Source organism: Choloepus didactylus, chromosome 25 (assembly GCF_015220235.1).
Source record: "Choloepus didactylus isolate mChoDid1 chromosome 25, mChoDid1.pri, whole genome shotgun sequence".
NCBI classification, from domain to species: Eukaryota; Metazoa; Chordata; class Mammalia; order Pilosa; family Megalonychidae; genus Choloepus; species Choloepus didactylus.
In genome coordinates, this window is record NC_051331.1 from 5,567,793 (window position 1) to 5,583,982 (window position 16,190).

At 56.5% G+C, this 16,190-nt stretch overlaps 1 protein-coding gene across 1 annotated transcript; it reads left to right on the plus strand.

Annotated features, from left to right (window-relative positions):
- Nucleotides 1–4,417: 4,417 nt before the first annotated feature.
- On the plus strand, nt 4,418–14,712 carry PIN1 (peptidylprolyl cis/trans isomerase, NIMA-interacting 1). Its single transcript, XM_037818577.1, has 4 exons — nt 4,418–4,531; nt 6,575–6,781; nt 13,414–13,524; nt 14,118–14,712. Exons 1-4 carry the CDS (start codon nt 4,474–4,476, stop codon nt 14,225–14,227), a joined length of 486 nt encoding a protein of 161 aa, XP_037674505.1. The 5' UTR covers nt 4,418–4,473; the 3' UTR covers nt 14,228–14,712.
- The last annotated feature ends 1,478 nt before the right edge of the window (nt 14,713–16,190 follow it).

Sequence of the window (16,190 nt, forward strand, 5' to 3'; positions counted from 1 at the left end):
GGCAGGCAGGGAATACACAAGATGAGCCCGGAGCATCTTGTGCCAGAGTAGGAAGTGTTCAAATAAAAAGGATGGGAGCAGGTTAAAAAGGCCCAGCAGCCATCCTGAAAGAACATTCAATGGTCAAAATGGAATAATTTGAGCAGTAAAATAACCATAGTATTGGATTATAACCCAAAGAATAAAATATTTTAAGCCCATTCTTGTATTAATTAATAACTGAATAAATAAATGGGTGAGAAGGGACAACTCTCCCTTACAGAAGGTTTCCAAGTAATAATATAAATGGAAAGAGGGAAATAAGAAATAACCTTTGGAACACCACGAAAATAATTACCACCGGCAAGACCGCTGGTAGATGCTAAAGTGAGTGGGTGAAAGTTTAAGCAGAAGTATGATATTTGCGTTGTTTCAAAGTATAGCTCTCGAGATCCTTGTTTGTTACAAAAGAGGAAAATAGTAAGTATAGACACCACTTAAACCAAGTGATCAAAGTTAATATCACAAGTGTGGCAATAAGCCTCTGAAATGGCCCCTGACTATTCCCACCTCCCAGAATTCAAACCATTTGTGTATAATCCTGTCTTTGGTATACTCTGCATTTGGTTTCTAATGAATAGAATATGGCAAAAATAATGAGATGTTACTTCTGAGAGTAGGTTGCAAAGAAACTGTGGCCTCCATCTTGCTTGCTCTCTCTTGCTGTTTTGCTTGGTCATTGAGGAAAGGCAGCTGCCATATGGTAAGCTGCCTCATGGAAAGGCCCCCAGACAACAGCCAGCAAGGAACTTTGGCACTCAGCCCAACATCCTAACAAGGAACTGAATCGTGCCAACAATCACATGGACCAGCTTGAAAGCAGATCCTGCCACAGTCGAGCCTTCTGATGGGACTGTAGCCACCCATGCCAACACCAGCTAAGCTGTGCCCGGATTCCCAACCCACAGAAATTGAGATAATAAATGTTAATCCACTAAGAAGTGGGGTAATTTGTTTGCAGCCAGAGATACCTTCATACGACCAGTAATACAATTCAGCATCATCTACCACCTGAAAAGATGCACTGAGAAGGTCAGATTGACTCTGTGTTATCCTTCAAGATAATACGTAACCTCAAGCTAATTATAAGAAAAATCAGACAAACACATCATGACAAATGAGGGACATTCTACCCTTAAAAAGTGTCAAGGTCATGAAAGACAAGGAAAGAGCCTGCAGCTTATTTAAAAGCATTGCACCAATGTTGATTTCTTAGTTTTGATTTTTATTCTAGGGCAGGATTTCTCATCCTTGCCACTGTTGACATTTTGGGCTGGGTACTTCTTTGTTGTGGACACTGTGCATTGTGGGATGTTTACCAGAACCCTTGGCCTCTACTCACTAGATGCCAATAGTACTTCCCTTCTCCCATTTGTGAGAACCAAAAATGTCTTAAGACATTGCCAAATGTCCCGTGGAGGGCAAAGTTGCCCCCAGTTGAGAACCACTGCCTTATATCTGTTAGATGCTATCAGAAGGGAAAGCTGGGCAAAGGGTATAGGGGAATGCTGGTTACCCTTGCAACTCTGCCCCAAGTCTAAGATTATCTCAAAAGTTTTAACAACAACAAAAAAAGACCCCAATGGTATATTAAAAATTAAGTTTCTTAATTTCTTCACCCTCATCAGCCGTTGCATTCATTAACCTATGGTTTTTACACATTTGAATTATGTACGCTCATACTGTTCACAGCTTGCTCTTTTTCACTTTTTATGTTTGACATCTTTCCATACGTGATCCATTTCATTCTTTTTTTAAAAAAATTTTTAGTTAAATTCAGTTTTATTGAGATATATTCACATATCATACAGTCATCTATGGTGTACAATCAGCTGTTTGCATACCATCATATAGGTATGCATTCATCACCCCAATCTAGTTTTGAACATTTTCCTTACATCAGAAAGAATCAGAATAAGAAACGAAAGTAAAAAAGAACACCCAAATCATCCCCCCCATCCCACCCTATTTTTCATTTAGTTTTTGTCCCCATTTTTCTACTCATTCATCCATACACTGGATAAAGGGAGTGTGATCCACAAGGCTTTCACAATCACACTGTCACCCCTGTAAGCTACATCGTTATACAATCGTCTTCAAGAGTCAAGGCTAATATGGACCACACTCCCCTTTGTCCAGTGTATGGATGGAGGAGTAGAAAAATGGGGACAAAAAAGAAAAAAGCACTTAGTGTCCTTTTTTACTTTAATTGTTCTTTTTCACTTTAATTTTTATTCTTATTTCTGTGTGTGTGGTAATGAAAATGTTCAAAAATTAATTTTGGTGATGAATGCACAACTATATAATGGTTATAAAGGTACTGTAAACAATAGAATGTACGATTTGTATGACTGCATGGTATGTGACTATCTCAATAAAATTGAATTAAAAAAAGTCAAGGCTACTGGGTTGGAGTTTGATAGTTTCAAGTATTTACTTCTAGCTATTCCAATACCTTAAAACCTAAAAAGGGCTATCTTTATAGTGTGTAAGAATGTCCACCAGAGTGACTTCTTGACTCCATTTGAAATCGCTCAGCCACTGAAGCTTTATTTCGTTTCATTTCACATCCCCCTTTTGGTCAAGAAGATGTTCTCAATCCCACTATGTAGAGTCCAGATTCATCCCCCCCCCCCCCATCTCATTATTTTTAATTGGGATTTGTTTTAGTTTCCCAGCTGCTAAAACAAATACCATACAATGGGTTGGCTCAACTAGAGTTTATTGGCTCACAGTTTCAGAGGCCAGAAAGCTTGTTTCCTCCCAGGGTTGGTATCTTCTGGCTGCCAGGCAAGCTTGGCTTTTCCACCACGTGGCAATGCACGTGACGCCTCTGTCTCTTCTGGGGTCCCTTCTTGCTTCCTGTAGCTTTTTTCCCTCTGTGTCTGAATTTCATTCTGTTTGTAAAGGACTTTGGTAATCTGGATTAAAGCCCAGCCTGATTCAGTTAGGCCTTAACTGAAGTAACATCTTCAAGAGATCCTATTTACAACGGGTCCACCCGCGCCAGAAAGCAGATCCAGACCAAGAACATGTCCAAACTGGGGTACACAATTCAATCTACCACGGTATTTTTTATTGATTACTTTGTTTTACTTTCTTGCATATTATAATTGCTCTGCTGAACCATGACTTGCTTTTTTTCACCCAGCATACAACACCAACCATGTACATACCATCGCTGTGGGCCAGGCACTGCTTCCAGTGCTTGATATGAATTAATGCATTTAATCTTCATATCAAACCGATGAGGTTATATTTTTTTGTGATCCTCATTTTGCAGATGGGAAGCCCAAGCACAGAGGTTAAGTAATTTGCTCAAGGTCACAGCAAGTGGTGGAGCCAGACTTTGAACCCAAGCAGTCTGGCTTCAAATTGTGCTCTTAACCCTCTACCCCATCCTGCCTGGAATTTGTTCTGGATCTGCTTTGCTGTGAGCTCCTGTCACTCTGCTTCATGCTTTTCAATAGTCACACAGGGGTCCACGTCTTAGATAAACTGTAATTGAACTCTCCCCCTGGTGTCTTTGATTCCCGTATTATCTCCACCCTGCAGTTCCCCAGTCGTGGGTCCTTGATCACCTCTCCCCACGGGCACCGCAGACTCGACTTAAAACTGGCTCAAACCCAGCTCAGCGCCCTCCCGCGTTCCCACCCGCGCCTCCTCCAACCAGTCCCCAGGACGGAGGAAGGAGCGAGATTGAGAGGGAAGAAGATGTGAGCAGGTCCCGGAGGATGGGGAGGGTGTTAGGGTCGGTAGCACAGGGAAGGGTTTCGCCTGGCCAAAAATAAACGGGAGGCGGGTAGTCTTTGGACTTCTGGTTGGAAACAGGTGGGAAGAAGATGGAGGAGCCAAATTTAGGCTTCTGGGCTCCTAGCTACTCGTCACCAAGGCGACTGCGTTGCTATGGCAACAGCAATGGCAGCACCGCCTTCCCCAAGTACCTCGTCGGCTGCCGACACCTGCCAGACGCTTTCGCAAGGGTAGCAACCGGGGGGCTTGCCGGACCTCCGGGAACGGCTTAGGAAAGCGGCAATGGCCGCTGCGGCAGCCAAGCTGCAGGCTCTCCGCTGCCCAGCCCTGCCGCGAAGGAGCAGCGCGGCGATGGGGACTGTGAAACTCGCCCAAGGGCGTGGAGAGGGGCGGGCTCGCGTCCCCGACCCACCAATCAGAAGCCGAGCAGAGCGGATGGGGCGGGGCGGGGGTGAGGCCGGCCGGGGGCGGGACCTAAGGCGAGCCAGGGTTGGGGTCGCCCCCTCTCGCTCCTGCCCAATAGAAAGCCGGAAAGCGAGCGCCGACGGCCAGGATGCCCAATGAGCGCTGTCGCCAGGCCCGGGGCGCGGCCCGCCGAGCCAATCGACGACGGCGGCGGGCGGGCGCGGGCTGCATAGGCGGTGCGGCGGAGGCGGGCCAGGCGCTGCGGAAGGAGGGAAGATGGCGGATGAGGAGAAGCTGCCGCCCGGCTGGGAGAAGCGCATGAGCCGCAGCTCAGGTGCCGCGGGGGTCGGGGCCGGGGCGGGGCCGCGCGGGCCCGCGGGAGCAGGGCTCGAGCTGCACCTCGGGTGCGGCAGCGCCCCCGCCTCTTTCCCGTGGGGTCTCGGCTCCCCCGCGTCGTCCCCGGGTAACGGCCCCGGCCTGCCCCGTGGGGCCTCCGAGCCTCCGGAGCCCGGAAGCTGGGGGAAACTGAGGCAGGGGGCGGGGCCGGGGAGGCCCAGTGCGCTGCGGGGCGGGGAAGGGGCCGGGGAGTCCGCGGCACACCCCGGACCCTGGCTCTGCCGTCCCTTATGCGGCTGACGTCCCGGGGGGATGTCTCTGCACCCCGCCGGCCTCGGGGGGCCTCTCTGGAGGGGATACCCCAACCCCATGCCTGGGGCGTGGCTCCAGGGGATTGCCCGGCCTTAGGTCCCCTGGAAACACCCCTGCCATCCACACTTAACGCAGGGCCTGCGATATCCACCGCAGACATCCTGCCTGGGGACGGGCCCTGTGTGGGAACCCCCCCCACACACAACGATGCCAGCAACAGGCCTTGTTCATCTCTGCGCCAGGCATTGTGCCAAGGGTTAAAGCATGTTTTCCTCCTGATTCGCCACAAGTCTGGGAGGTAGGAGGTGATTGCCCCCATTTTGCAGGTGAGGAAACTGAGGGTAGAAAGCTTAAGGAACTCGGCCATGGTCATTCAGTTCCTGGGGTGGGGACTGGATTAGAACCCAGACGGTCTGACTCCCGAGCCCCTTCCCCAAATCATGTCATTTTACACTCCTGAGGAGCAGGTCCAGCGACTGCATCCAGATCCAGAAGGAACTTGCAGTAATAATTCCTGTTTATTGAGCACCATGTGCTCTGGAGAGCATTTTGCATGCATCCGCATCAGCTCTCCACGTTCACCCCGTGAGGTTTGATATCTTTATTCTCTCACCCCCACTTTTCAGATGCAAAAACTGAGGCTCAAGGAGATAGAGCTCATTGCCAAGGTTTTGGAGTCAGTGAGTCAACTGGATTTACCCCCAGAGCCCGTGCTCCTGGCCACCCTGCCCCCACCCTTGCCTGTGGCTTGGGTCCTACGGCATCAACCTAATGCTCTTGCCCAGCTCTGGGTCCCTCCCACTCCTGACAGCTGTCCTCAAGGGTGACCCCCAGCCCTGCATGGCACTGGGTCTGAGTTTTCCATGAGACTCGGGCAAATCCTCAGCTCCTGGAATGACTGCTTTCCCTACTGGGTCCTTCCAGCTTGTTTGCAGACTTCACTTCTCCATGCTCCTCAATCCCTGGGTAACACGGGGCCCCCAGTCGTGCTGATCCCTACTTTTGCAGCACAGTATACTGTGCCACGATTCTGAGCAGAGCTTTTGTGCACAGTTCATGCCTCACCCCACCTGCTATCCCACTCCCATGTCCCTGGAGCAGAGTAAACACTCAGGAAACATTACCTGCTATTACCACAGATGGAGAAGGCAGGGCCTCAGTTTTGCCATCTATAAAAAGGACATAACTGTACTTCTTACACCCTTAATTGCACTGGGCTCTGTCCTAAGCCCTTTCCAAATGAGAGCTCATTCTGTCCTTACAACAACCCTACAGGCAGCGACTGTTAGCTCCATTTTACCAGTGAGAACACTCAGGCCCAGGGAAGGGAGAACAGATAACAAATGCACGGCAGAGCTGGATTTGAATCCAGGTGGCCTAGCTGTTGAGTGCGTGCTTTGTACCATCCTCTTGTCTTGCCGTCTTCCGACACCCCCGGGTTGTTTTTCTCCTTGAAGTTATCAATGACTGGAGTTGCCTTTGCTTGTTCAGGGCCTGTTTGTCCCCACCTAGCCTGTTAGCTTCCTCAGGGCAGGGACTGGGTACTGTTAGGTTAACCTCAGTGTCCCCAGAGCCAGTGGCACATGGCGGACACACCATGGATGTGCCGAGTGAAGACATTTCACCGGCCAGCCTCTTACCCTGACTTCTGGTCAGGGACCCAGGGCAGTGTCCTGTGAGCACAGCCCTGGCTGAATTCCCACCTCCCCCCGCTTCCCCTCTGCTCTAGGCCGGGTCTACTACTTCAATCACATCACCAACGCCAGCCAGTGGGAGCGGCCCAGTGGCAATAGCAGTGGCAAAAATGGGCAGGGGGAGCCCGCCAGGGTCCGCTGCTCACACCTGCTGGTCAAGCACAGCCAGTCACGGCGGCCCTCGTCCTGGCGGCAGGAGAAGATCACCCGGACAAAGGAGGAGGCCCTGGAGCTGATCAATGGTGAGCACAGCCGGAGACAGGATCTCAATGGAGAGTCTTCACCCCAGGGAGGGGTGGCAGGAAATGGGCTTTGTGGACATGGGACCGGACCCTCGGCCTCAGCTGGCCCCAGCCATGCGGTGTAACGTGACATGGCACCGTGTGTGTGTGACCTTTGCCTGGTGCCCGGGGCTGCCTCTCCTTCTCGCCATCTGGCATTTCAAGAGTGAGCCAGGGAAGGTAGGGAGGACCCAGACCTGGGGGGCTCCAGGACCTTGGGGAATCTGCGTCAACCCCCACCCCACACCCATTTTCTCCTCTGCACAATGGGCCTCATGATGCACCTGCTCCAAGGGCCATAGGGAAAATTCAGAGAGCTGAGGTGGTGTCGGGCACCCTGTTGGCCCTCAGTCACGGGAAGCTGTTGTTAGTACTTGTACCACCCAGCAGGGTCCTGGGTCACATACGTGGGGGGGTGGGTCCGGAGGGAGGTCAAAAAGGTCACATGTGCAGGAGCCAGCAGAACTGGTGAGTGAATTCTGACTTGAGGGAGGACACTGTCCCCAGCCCTGTGCCGTCTCCTTCACAGTCTAGAGCAGGGATTGACTTTCATCTTAAAAGGGCGGATGGTAAATAGATTTGGCTTTGCAGGACATAAGGTCTCCGTTGCAGCTACTCAGTTCTGCGGTTGCAGTGGGAAGGCAGCCAGAAGCAATCTGTAAACAAATGGGCGTGGCTGTGTTCCAATAAAACTTTATTTGCCAAAACAAATAGGATTTGGCCCATCAGGGTTTGCAGAACCCTGGTCTAGAGCTGTCTAGTTACCTGCATGAGGCTGTTTAAATTTAAATTAATTAAAATTAAAATAAGTAATCTCTAGTAAAATATCAGTTCCTCAGTTACAGTAGCCACACTTCAGGTGTTCAGTAGCCACTTGCAGCCCACGGCTGCCTTATCAGGCGTTGTGGATCTCAGCCATTTCCATCACCGCGGGAGGGTCTGTTGGACAGTGCTAGTCTAGGGCTTACAAGTGGTTTTGTCCTCTCAGCCTCTGTCTCCCGCCACAGACCCCAGAGCCCTTCTGGGCTGTTTCCTGCTCCTGCCCCACACAACCAGTCCCTCATTCACGCCCAGACAGCCTGAGTTCCGATCTGGTCTGGGCCTGGCTGTGTGATCGTGGGCAAGTTACTTAACATCTCTGAGCCTCAGTTATTTTCTCCTGTAAAAGCATCATCATAAGACCCACCTCATAGGGTGGCTGGGAGGCCTCTGACCTAATACAGTAAAGCATGATTAACAGCCCCTGGCAACTAGGAAATGTTCTATAATCGCTGGCGGTCATTGTCATCGTCATTGTCTCATAATCGTCATTGTTAGCACAGTGCCTGTCAAAGGGTCCATACTCGGTGAGGATCAACTGTTGTTTTATTATCATGTCACTTAGTGCGATACTTCGCCTGTAGGGTGTTGCACATTCACACACACCATGTGGCACCTGCCGCTTCACACGTCGGGTAGAGAGGAGCTCGGTTCTTGGGCAAAACCTTGAAGGCAAACTAAAGAGCTTGGACCCCTCTGTTCTCCCACCACCCAGCACAAAGCCTGGCCTGGACTTAGCTCTCAAAACATTGTTTTGGGAACCCACGGGAAGCAGGAGGGATTCCTTACAGAGGAAATGACAGAAACCAAGGCCTGGGGCTAGGATGTAGCCAAGCCAGGACTCTGAGGGAAGGCTGTGCAGGGGCTGAAGGGGGACAGGACCTAATGGCAGGTCCTGGTTAGGTGGAGGAGGGCTGAGATTTCCGAGACAGGTGGGGAGTTGGGTCCTTTCTGGAGGCAGCAGGAAACCCACGGCCACATGTGACTGGGCGAGGGACCCAGTGGTGCCTCACCATCCAAACTGTGTGGCTCGAGGTGAAGAGTGAGGGGAGCCCAGGCTGGGTGGGCCAAGTGGCTGAGCTGAGAGGGTCCAGCTGTTGCTGGAAACAGGAGGAAGCAGGTGGGGCAAGCCCAGAGGGAGTGAGGAGTGAGCTCTTGGGCCCTCCCAGCTTTGAGGCTTCCAGACTTTTAAGTGTGTCTGACATTTGGAGATTGAGTGGCAGGAAGCACCTTCCCTGGCAGAGGGGACTCATGAAATCCGAGGGGCCGGAGGAAGAGATGGGGGGGGTGGCTGGGGAGAGGGCCTGGGGTTCAGCAGAGCAGCCAGCCAGAGACAGAAACACTCAGCCCCTCCTGGCAGGGGACAGCAGAGAGGAGAAAGAGGGGTCACAGCTGAGCAGGGCTGGAAGGAAAGGTGAGGGTGGCACCCCCTCTCGGGTGGACAGGTGCGGGGCAGCTGGGGCTGACACCGCAGGGGGGCCCTGGGGATTGCTCAGGTCAGCTTGGGTCTTGGAGAGGGATGTCCTGGGGATGCACCCGGGAAGTAGTTGGGCCTGAGCTCAACTCCATGCTGGGGAGTGATAGCAGGAGCTGAGCACACCTGCCTGGGTGCTAGAACCTGGTGGAGCCGCGGCAGTGATTGCAGCTGGAGGCTTGAACTGTCGCGTGGGAGGGCAGGTAGGAGAAAGGAGAGGGGGCAGATTCCAGCAAGATTTCCCAGGCAGAATCAAGAGGACTCAGTGAGGGGTTAGAGGGTGGGAGTGGAGTGTTGGGGGTTCAGAAGGGTGGGGTCGCACAGAGCTGGACTCCAGGGGCAGCAGTGTGACCTCAAACAGGTGTCCTCATCTCTCCTCTGGGGACACGGGGGCCATGCAGACCCAGGGGGGGCACAGAGCAAAATGCTCACCATAGCGGGGGGCACCGTGTCCAGCTCTTGCTTTTGACACAGCGGAGCCTTGGCCCCACCCAGGCATGTTTTGGTGGAGGGGGCTGAGGTCAGCACAAGGCAGGGGAGGCCCTCACTGCTTCCCCTCGGCCCATGGGACGAGCTCCAGGCAGGGACACAGGCCCGGCGGGCTCAGCATGCAGACCCTCCGGTGACCTTGGGCTCAGATTCCCCTCTCCAAGCCTTGGCCTCCTCCTGCCTGAGCTGCAGCTGTGGCAGGGCCCCCCTCAGGGGTTGATCAATAGTGAGGGTGTGGGGAGATGGCTCCTGGCCACCTTGCACACTCAGTAACCAGACACATGTGTGGTATCAGCAGCTTTGGGTGCCTGGGCCTCATTCCTTCTTCCGTGAAAGTGGCTCTTCCCCCCAGCCTGGGTCTGTTCCAGATGACTCAGAGATCAGGGTTTTGGCAGTGCCCCGTCCAGCTGACAGCCGGGGCCTGAGTCTTGTTATCCATTTAGATCTGGTACCTCCACTGCTTTGCACCAAGGAGACAGTTGCCAGCAACAAGAGCCAGCGCCTCTGCGTTTTCTGCTGAGGCTCCTTTCCTGACCTCAGTCCTGCTGCAGTTGCTGGGCTACAGCCAGAGGCTGCCGGGGAGCTGAGGCCTCGCTGGGTGCCATTGCCTGTGTCCTAGGCCCAGGAGGCCAGGCCGTGGAGAAGCCCTCCCCGGCAGGCTCCCCACCCCACCTGCATGCCCAGCCCCTCAGGGTGCCAGGGAGGCCTGGGTGTAAGCAGATCCCACCACCACACACATCACCCAGCACCCGAGGCTCAGTGAGCTCCATTGTCCTGGTTTCCCTGGTCTCTCCGGCACTCCCCCTGGACCTTAAGACTTCAGGGATGGTGGACCTAATCCTGTCACCCCTTCCTCTGGCCTGACCCACTTCCCCCTGATGCCTGGGCAGCTGTGGACTGGAAGGAGCTGTACTGATTTGGTGGCAGGGCAGGGAGTTTGCCTGTAAACCTTTGTAGGGTCAGGAGCCACCCCATCTGTTCGCTCACCCATCCCTTACGTGCTGACAGACCAGCCCCGAGTGGCAGTATCTGCCGTCATCGGAGAGCCTGTGTGTGCCACACGGTGTTCCCAGCTGCCTTCCTCACCTCTGTCCTCCAAGGTGGGAGCTGCTCCCACCCCATTTGACAGGCCAGGTGGGCGAGGCTCCGAGGGGCCACAGAGCTCAGGTGTGATAGAGCTGCCATGTGAACCAGCAGCCAGAGGCCAGATGCTATCCCTGTCACCCCTCTGCCCTCCTTGGCCTCAGGGACCCACCATGAACTGGCTGGACTGTGTGCTGCCACCAAAGACTGTAGATACTCACCCATTTTGCATCCCATTTCAGGGGCTCCAGAACTTCCCCACGATAGGCAGAGGGCCCCTGCTCCAATCCAGGAGCCCCTTCAGAGGCCTCCTGGGTCTGTGACATCTCTACCAGAGCACCACCCAGAGGGAATTGGGTCCCGTGGGCGCCATCTTGGCGAGGGGTGTTGGCCTGGTCAGGTGAGGCACAGGGGCTCCAGTTAGCCTTTCCTTTTTCCACTCTTCCCTGGGATCGGGACCTGAATTTCCCACACAGCATGCACATTAGATTCCAGTATTACAGCCTGAAGTCCAGCTGTGGATCCCTCTCCCTCCTTTCACGTAGCCAGTTGCCATCTCGCTTGCTCATGCATTCCTTAAACCTTGGCAAATGCCCATTCTGTGCCCCAGGGTAGGTGCTGGGAATGCAGCAGCTAACAATGCAGACTCTGCTGTGAGGCCGGCCACAGATGCACAGACAGGGCAGGGGTGCACACGGCACCCACAGGGAGTGCCTCATGCAGCCGGGGTCCTAGGGAAGCTTCCAGGTGAGAGCAGAGGGCTGTAGGCTGCGGAAGAGACACGCAGGGGCCTTGAGGTGGGGGGCAGGGCGGGACTGGGAGAGATGGAGACGCAAGGGCAGGAAGGGTATGAGGAAAGAGCTGATGGGGACTCCCTGGGGGGCCTGGAGGAGAAACTGTGTGTTCCCTTGCACTTGGCTTGTGGCCAGGATCAAACCCCTGAAAGTCATCCTTTAGGAGCTGGAACTCAGGAAGAAGTGTTTAAAAAATTAGTCAATTCAGGCTCCCATCAAAGAACATTTTCTGAGAGAACTTGGTCACAGTAAGATCTGGATTTTGTGAACTGAGCACAGGCCAAAGCTTGACTTGTATTCAGTTTTTAGGCTGACATCACTTGCACACTGTGTGTGTGTATCTGTGGCAAGCTGTCCGATATTGGGGATCCCTGGCCGCTGGTGGACGCAGAGAACTGATGCTTGTTCGGGGCTCAGGGCCAGGCCCACTTCACAGGTGCTGGGTGTGGAAGGACAGTTTTGCTTCTCGGGGGCAGGCAGGTGCAGCAGGGGCACCCTGCAGTCAGCATCCCCGGCTGGAGTGCTGTGGTCCAGACGGAAGGGAGAGATGGAGGGATCCCGGTACTGTGTGGGTGAGGCTGGGAGGCCACCCAGAGTCCAGGGACAGGAGGGTCATCCCCGTGAGTCACTGGTGGATGTGTCCAGCACAGAGAAGCCCACCTTGCAGCCCCTGGGGCTCTTCCAACCAGACCAGGGTGTCGCGGGCAGAAGCCCCTCCACCCACATCCAAATGGGACCTTGTGTGGCACTACGGGTGTGAGGCAGTGTGTCGTGGTGACGGCCAGGTCAGACGGAGCCACGCAGGTGGGGACAGCTGACGAGAGACAAGAGGGGCAGCAGCTTCACCACCGGGACGTACAGTTGACAGGGAAGGGAGAACAGCAACCACGGGTGACTCTGTTCCAGTCTCACTCTGTGCCGGGTGCCCTACTGCTGACACGCAGCTGGTGGGGTGTCACGGTGCCCTGCTGGAGGTGACACAGGGTCCAGGCAGAGAAGCCAAGGAAAGGTCAGACAGGCCAGGAACGGCAGGAATGCACGGCGGGCAGGGGTGACAGTGCCTTGTCCTGGAGACGTGCAGCTCAGATGTCAGGACGTGCAGCAGGCGGGGAGGCACGATGGGTAGTCTTGGCCGTTTCTGCAGACCCTCCCTGCAGGGAGGGACCGTTCCAGCGTCCGGGCCAGGGCCTCGAGGCTCCTCCCTGGGCACTTGGTGGGCTGCCGCACTGGGCCGATGTCCTGGGAGCCCGCTTGGTCACTGTGCCTGTGGGTGCGGAGGAGACCAGGGTGGGGGGCAACTGTCTGCACACCCAGGGGAAGGAAGGACGGCTTCTGAGCCCATCGCGGGGGCTGCCTGGACTCAGGAGAGCTGGCGGCCATCCCCAACCCCCCAGTCCTACACTCTCTGCTCCCCACACGTGGTTCATCTCGGTGATGCCATCTTGCGCACACCCACCAGCAGCCCGGCTGCTCCTCCCACTTTCAGCAGGCACAACAGCTGGGTGCTGGGGAGAGCTGGGCTGCAGAATCTTCTCTAGAATCCTTTCCCACGACTGCCCTCGGGGGCCTCTGTCTTCACACTCTCCCCTGCCTCCTGCTCTCCTTCCCGTCAGAGCTTGGAGCTAGATTCTCTTTCAAAGTTTGTGTGGGGTAGGGGCAGGAGGTGGCATGTTGCGTTCATATATGGGGGGTGCATGCAGCCGTGCGTGCCTGTCGGCATTGAGCCGTGCGACCTGACGTGTGGGGTCGATGGCGGGGTGCATCGTGGGCGCCTGTGGCTGGAGGTGGGACAGCTTTCCACGTGCACGTGTGCGGTGTCTGGGGAGCCGTGGGAGCCGGCACGAGCGAGCAGGGACGTTGCATCTGTGCACACACAGACGCACACCCGCCCACCAGCCTGCCCCTGACCTGCGATCCCCCCGCTGTGTCCACAGGCTACATCCAGAAGATCAAGTCGGGGGAGGAAGACTTCGAGTCTCTGGCCTCCCAGTTCAGCGACTGCAGTTCGGCCAAGGCCAGGGGTGACCTGGGAGCCTTCAGCAGAGGTGCGCAGAACGGGCACCAGCAAGCCCCGGGGCCCCTGAGCCACCCTCCTGCTGCCAGGGGCACCCGCGGGCGGGTGGAGGTTGGGGGGCGGGACCCGCGGCCCAGGCCTTCTGGCCCCAGCAGGTGGCAGCACGGACCCCCCCTTAGGCGCGGAGCCTTCTCCCTGGGGTCCTTCCCTCTGGGGGGTGCTGCTCTGTGTGTGTCTGCACAGTTGTCCCGGTCACAGGCCCATCAAGACAGGTCCGTCCGTCCTTGGCCTCTCCCCCTATCGGGATCTAAGGCTGGGGCCCCTGAGAGCCCAGGGCACATCCCCCAGAGTACTTCTCCCCGCCCTGACGTCACAGGCGGGGAAACCCAGGGGTGACAGGAGCCAGATGAGAAGGGCCTGTGTGTATCGGCCTGTGCGGCTGGGGAGCCCGGCTTCTCGCAGTTGGCACAACAGTGTGTCCGTAAGGACGCTGGAGGCTGCAGCCTTCCCGGGCCCCCGTGACAGCCCTGTGGCCCCTGGCTGGGTGGCAGCGCCGTGACAGGGCTCCGTGCAGCCGGGTGCCTGGGCCTCCACCACCCACAGTGTCCCTCGCGGTCCCCCCAGGTCAGATGCAGAAGCCATTCGAAGACGCCTCGTTTGCGCTGCGGACGGGGGAGATGAGCGGCCCGGTGTTCACGGATTCCGGCATCCACATCATCCTCCGCACCGAGTGAGGGGTGCAGGCGCCCCGGCCGGGCCTGCGGGGCACGGCGGCTGGGCTCCCCCGGCTCCCGGCCAGGGGGCGCCCCTCCCTGCTAGCCTCACACAGTATTTATTGTTCCCAGAATGGCCGGGAGGGGGGCTCTCGGTGACGGGAGCTGTGGGGTGCCCACCGCCCGGCTGCCCCCCGTCGGGGCTGCCCCCGCCGGACTCCCCTCCCCTTGCATCTTGAGGAGTTGACTTCAGAAGGGCACCAGGGGCTGGGGAGGCTCCCGGACCAGGGGCATGGGGTGACGGTCCCAAAGAAGGCCTGGTCAGCTGAGCCGCCCCCGCAGCCCCCCACCAGGGCAGGGGGAGTGGCGGGAAGGCTTCAAGTTGTTTCTAGTTGCGCCACGTTCCTCTGTTCAGTTGCAAAAAAGCAAGCACTCAGCTTGGGGGCTCCAGCCGCCCTGGCCGCGGGGCCCCTTCCTTCCCCTAGATTAAACCTTGGAACCTCTGCTGTCCGTCCTGCGTGTCGTTTCCTCCGTGGTGCGGCGGGGGTGTGGGGGGACACCACCGGGGGAGGGGAACGTCTGTCATCCCCGGTTCCGGGGCCTCCAAGCTGCCGTTTCTCCCCCCGAGGAGCCTGTCCTCGGTCCTGGGCTCCAGCATGTCCCAGCAGAGTCCGTCAGGCCCAGCCCCCCACACCCCATCTGACACTGCAGGTGGAGGCAGGGGATCCGCAGGGGATCCTGGGGTAGCAGGATGGAGACCCCCACCCCCTGACACACGCAGGCCACTCTGCAATTGGGATGAATGGCTCCCAGGACCTTCCTGCCAGCTTCCCTGTTACCACAAATGCTTCCCACAGATTGTTCTTGGGTCCCGCGGCCAGGTCCAGCCCCCTCTGGATGCTGTTACCATGGCAACAGGGGCCCGGGCTGGAGAGGAGGGGGACTCCTGGGGGGGAGGTATCTAGAACAGGAATCTTCCCTGGTCCCCTCGGCTATGGGGGGGAGGGGAAGTGGTTCCCGATGCAGTTTCCTGTGGCTGTCCGGGAGCAGAGGGGATTCCTTGGGGTGAGGGGGCAAAGGGTAGCTGCTCCAGACCTGGCTCCCAGCTCTCCCTCTCCATCCTGGAGACCTCCGCCGGGGCGAGTGGCAGTGGGTGTGGACCCCCATCAGCTGCCCACGGGCCAGAGTTGGATCAGGCAGAGGTGGGGGGCGGGTGACAGTCTGTGCCCACTGGCCTGATGGGGAGCAGCCCAGGCTGCAGGGGCGACAGGCTGGCCGGGCTCTGGGACCCCAGCGAAGCAAAGGCTCCCCGGGGCCGAGGATCCCATAAAGGTTCATAAACAATCACCTGTGCCTTAGCCCATCTGGCCGGTTTCTGGAACGATCCTTCTGCCCGTCTGCTGGGGTGTTTGTCATTAGGAAAATTTAATGAATCTCCCCTCCATTCTGGCAGAGTGAGGATGCGGGCAGAATGATCTTTTCCCACCGCCTGGAATCAGCCAGATCCCTGCAGCTGCACCATCAAGTAGGGCTGGGAAGGCGATCGCTCTCCTGGTTAGTGTGGACGGAGGTCCTGGGAAGGACCGGAAAGGAGTGGTTGAGGGGTGCAGGGGGTTGCGGAGTTCTGCCCCAAGAAGAGGGATCCCTGGAGCACGGGGCCTGTGCCCCCACTCTCAGCACACAGGGAGCTTCTGCGGGTCTGTGATGCTGACAGGGAGGGGTGTCCTTCAGCCGTGTGGGGCTGCCAGAGAAATGACCTCGGGGGCCCTCCCTGCTGCTTTAGGCACCCACCGTGGGTCTCTGTATCCGTGATCTTCGCCTCCGCGTGGGTCTGCCCAGGCATCCCTGTGGCCAGGTGCCAGACTCCCTGCGTGGGTGTCTCCAGGTGTGTACCTGCCCCTGGGACGCTGGGAGTGCCGTCAGGATGTGGCTGCCCTGTCTGGGGACGATCACCTGGCTCTGTGGCTCCCCACTTCCTCTTCGT

Excerpts from the sequence above, each read along its gene's own strand:
- PIN1 (XM_037818577.1), top strand. The coding sequence starts at position 4,474 with ATGGCGGATGAGGAGAAGCTGCCGCCCGGCTGGGAGAAGCGCATGAGC. Across the intron at positions 6,782-13,413 it reads GGCCCTGGAGCTGATCAATG|GCTACATCCAGAAGATCAAG; the intron begins GTGAGCACAGCC and ends CTGTGTCCACAG. Across the intron at positions 13,525-14,117 it reads CCTGGGAGCCTTCAGCAGAG|GTCAGATGCAGAAGCCATTC; the intron begins GTGCGCAGAACG and ends CGGTCCCCCCAG.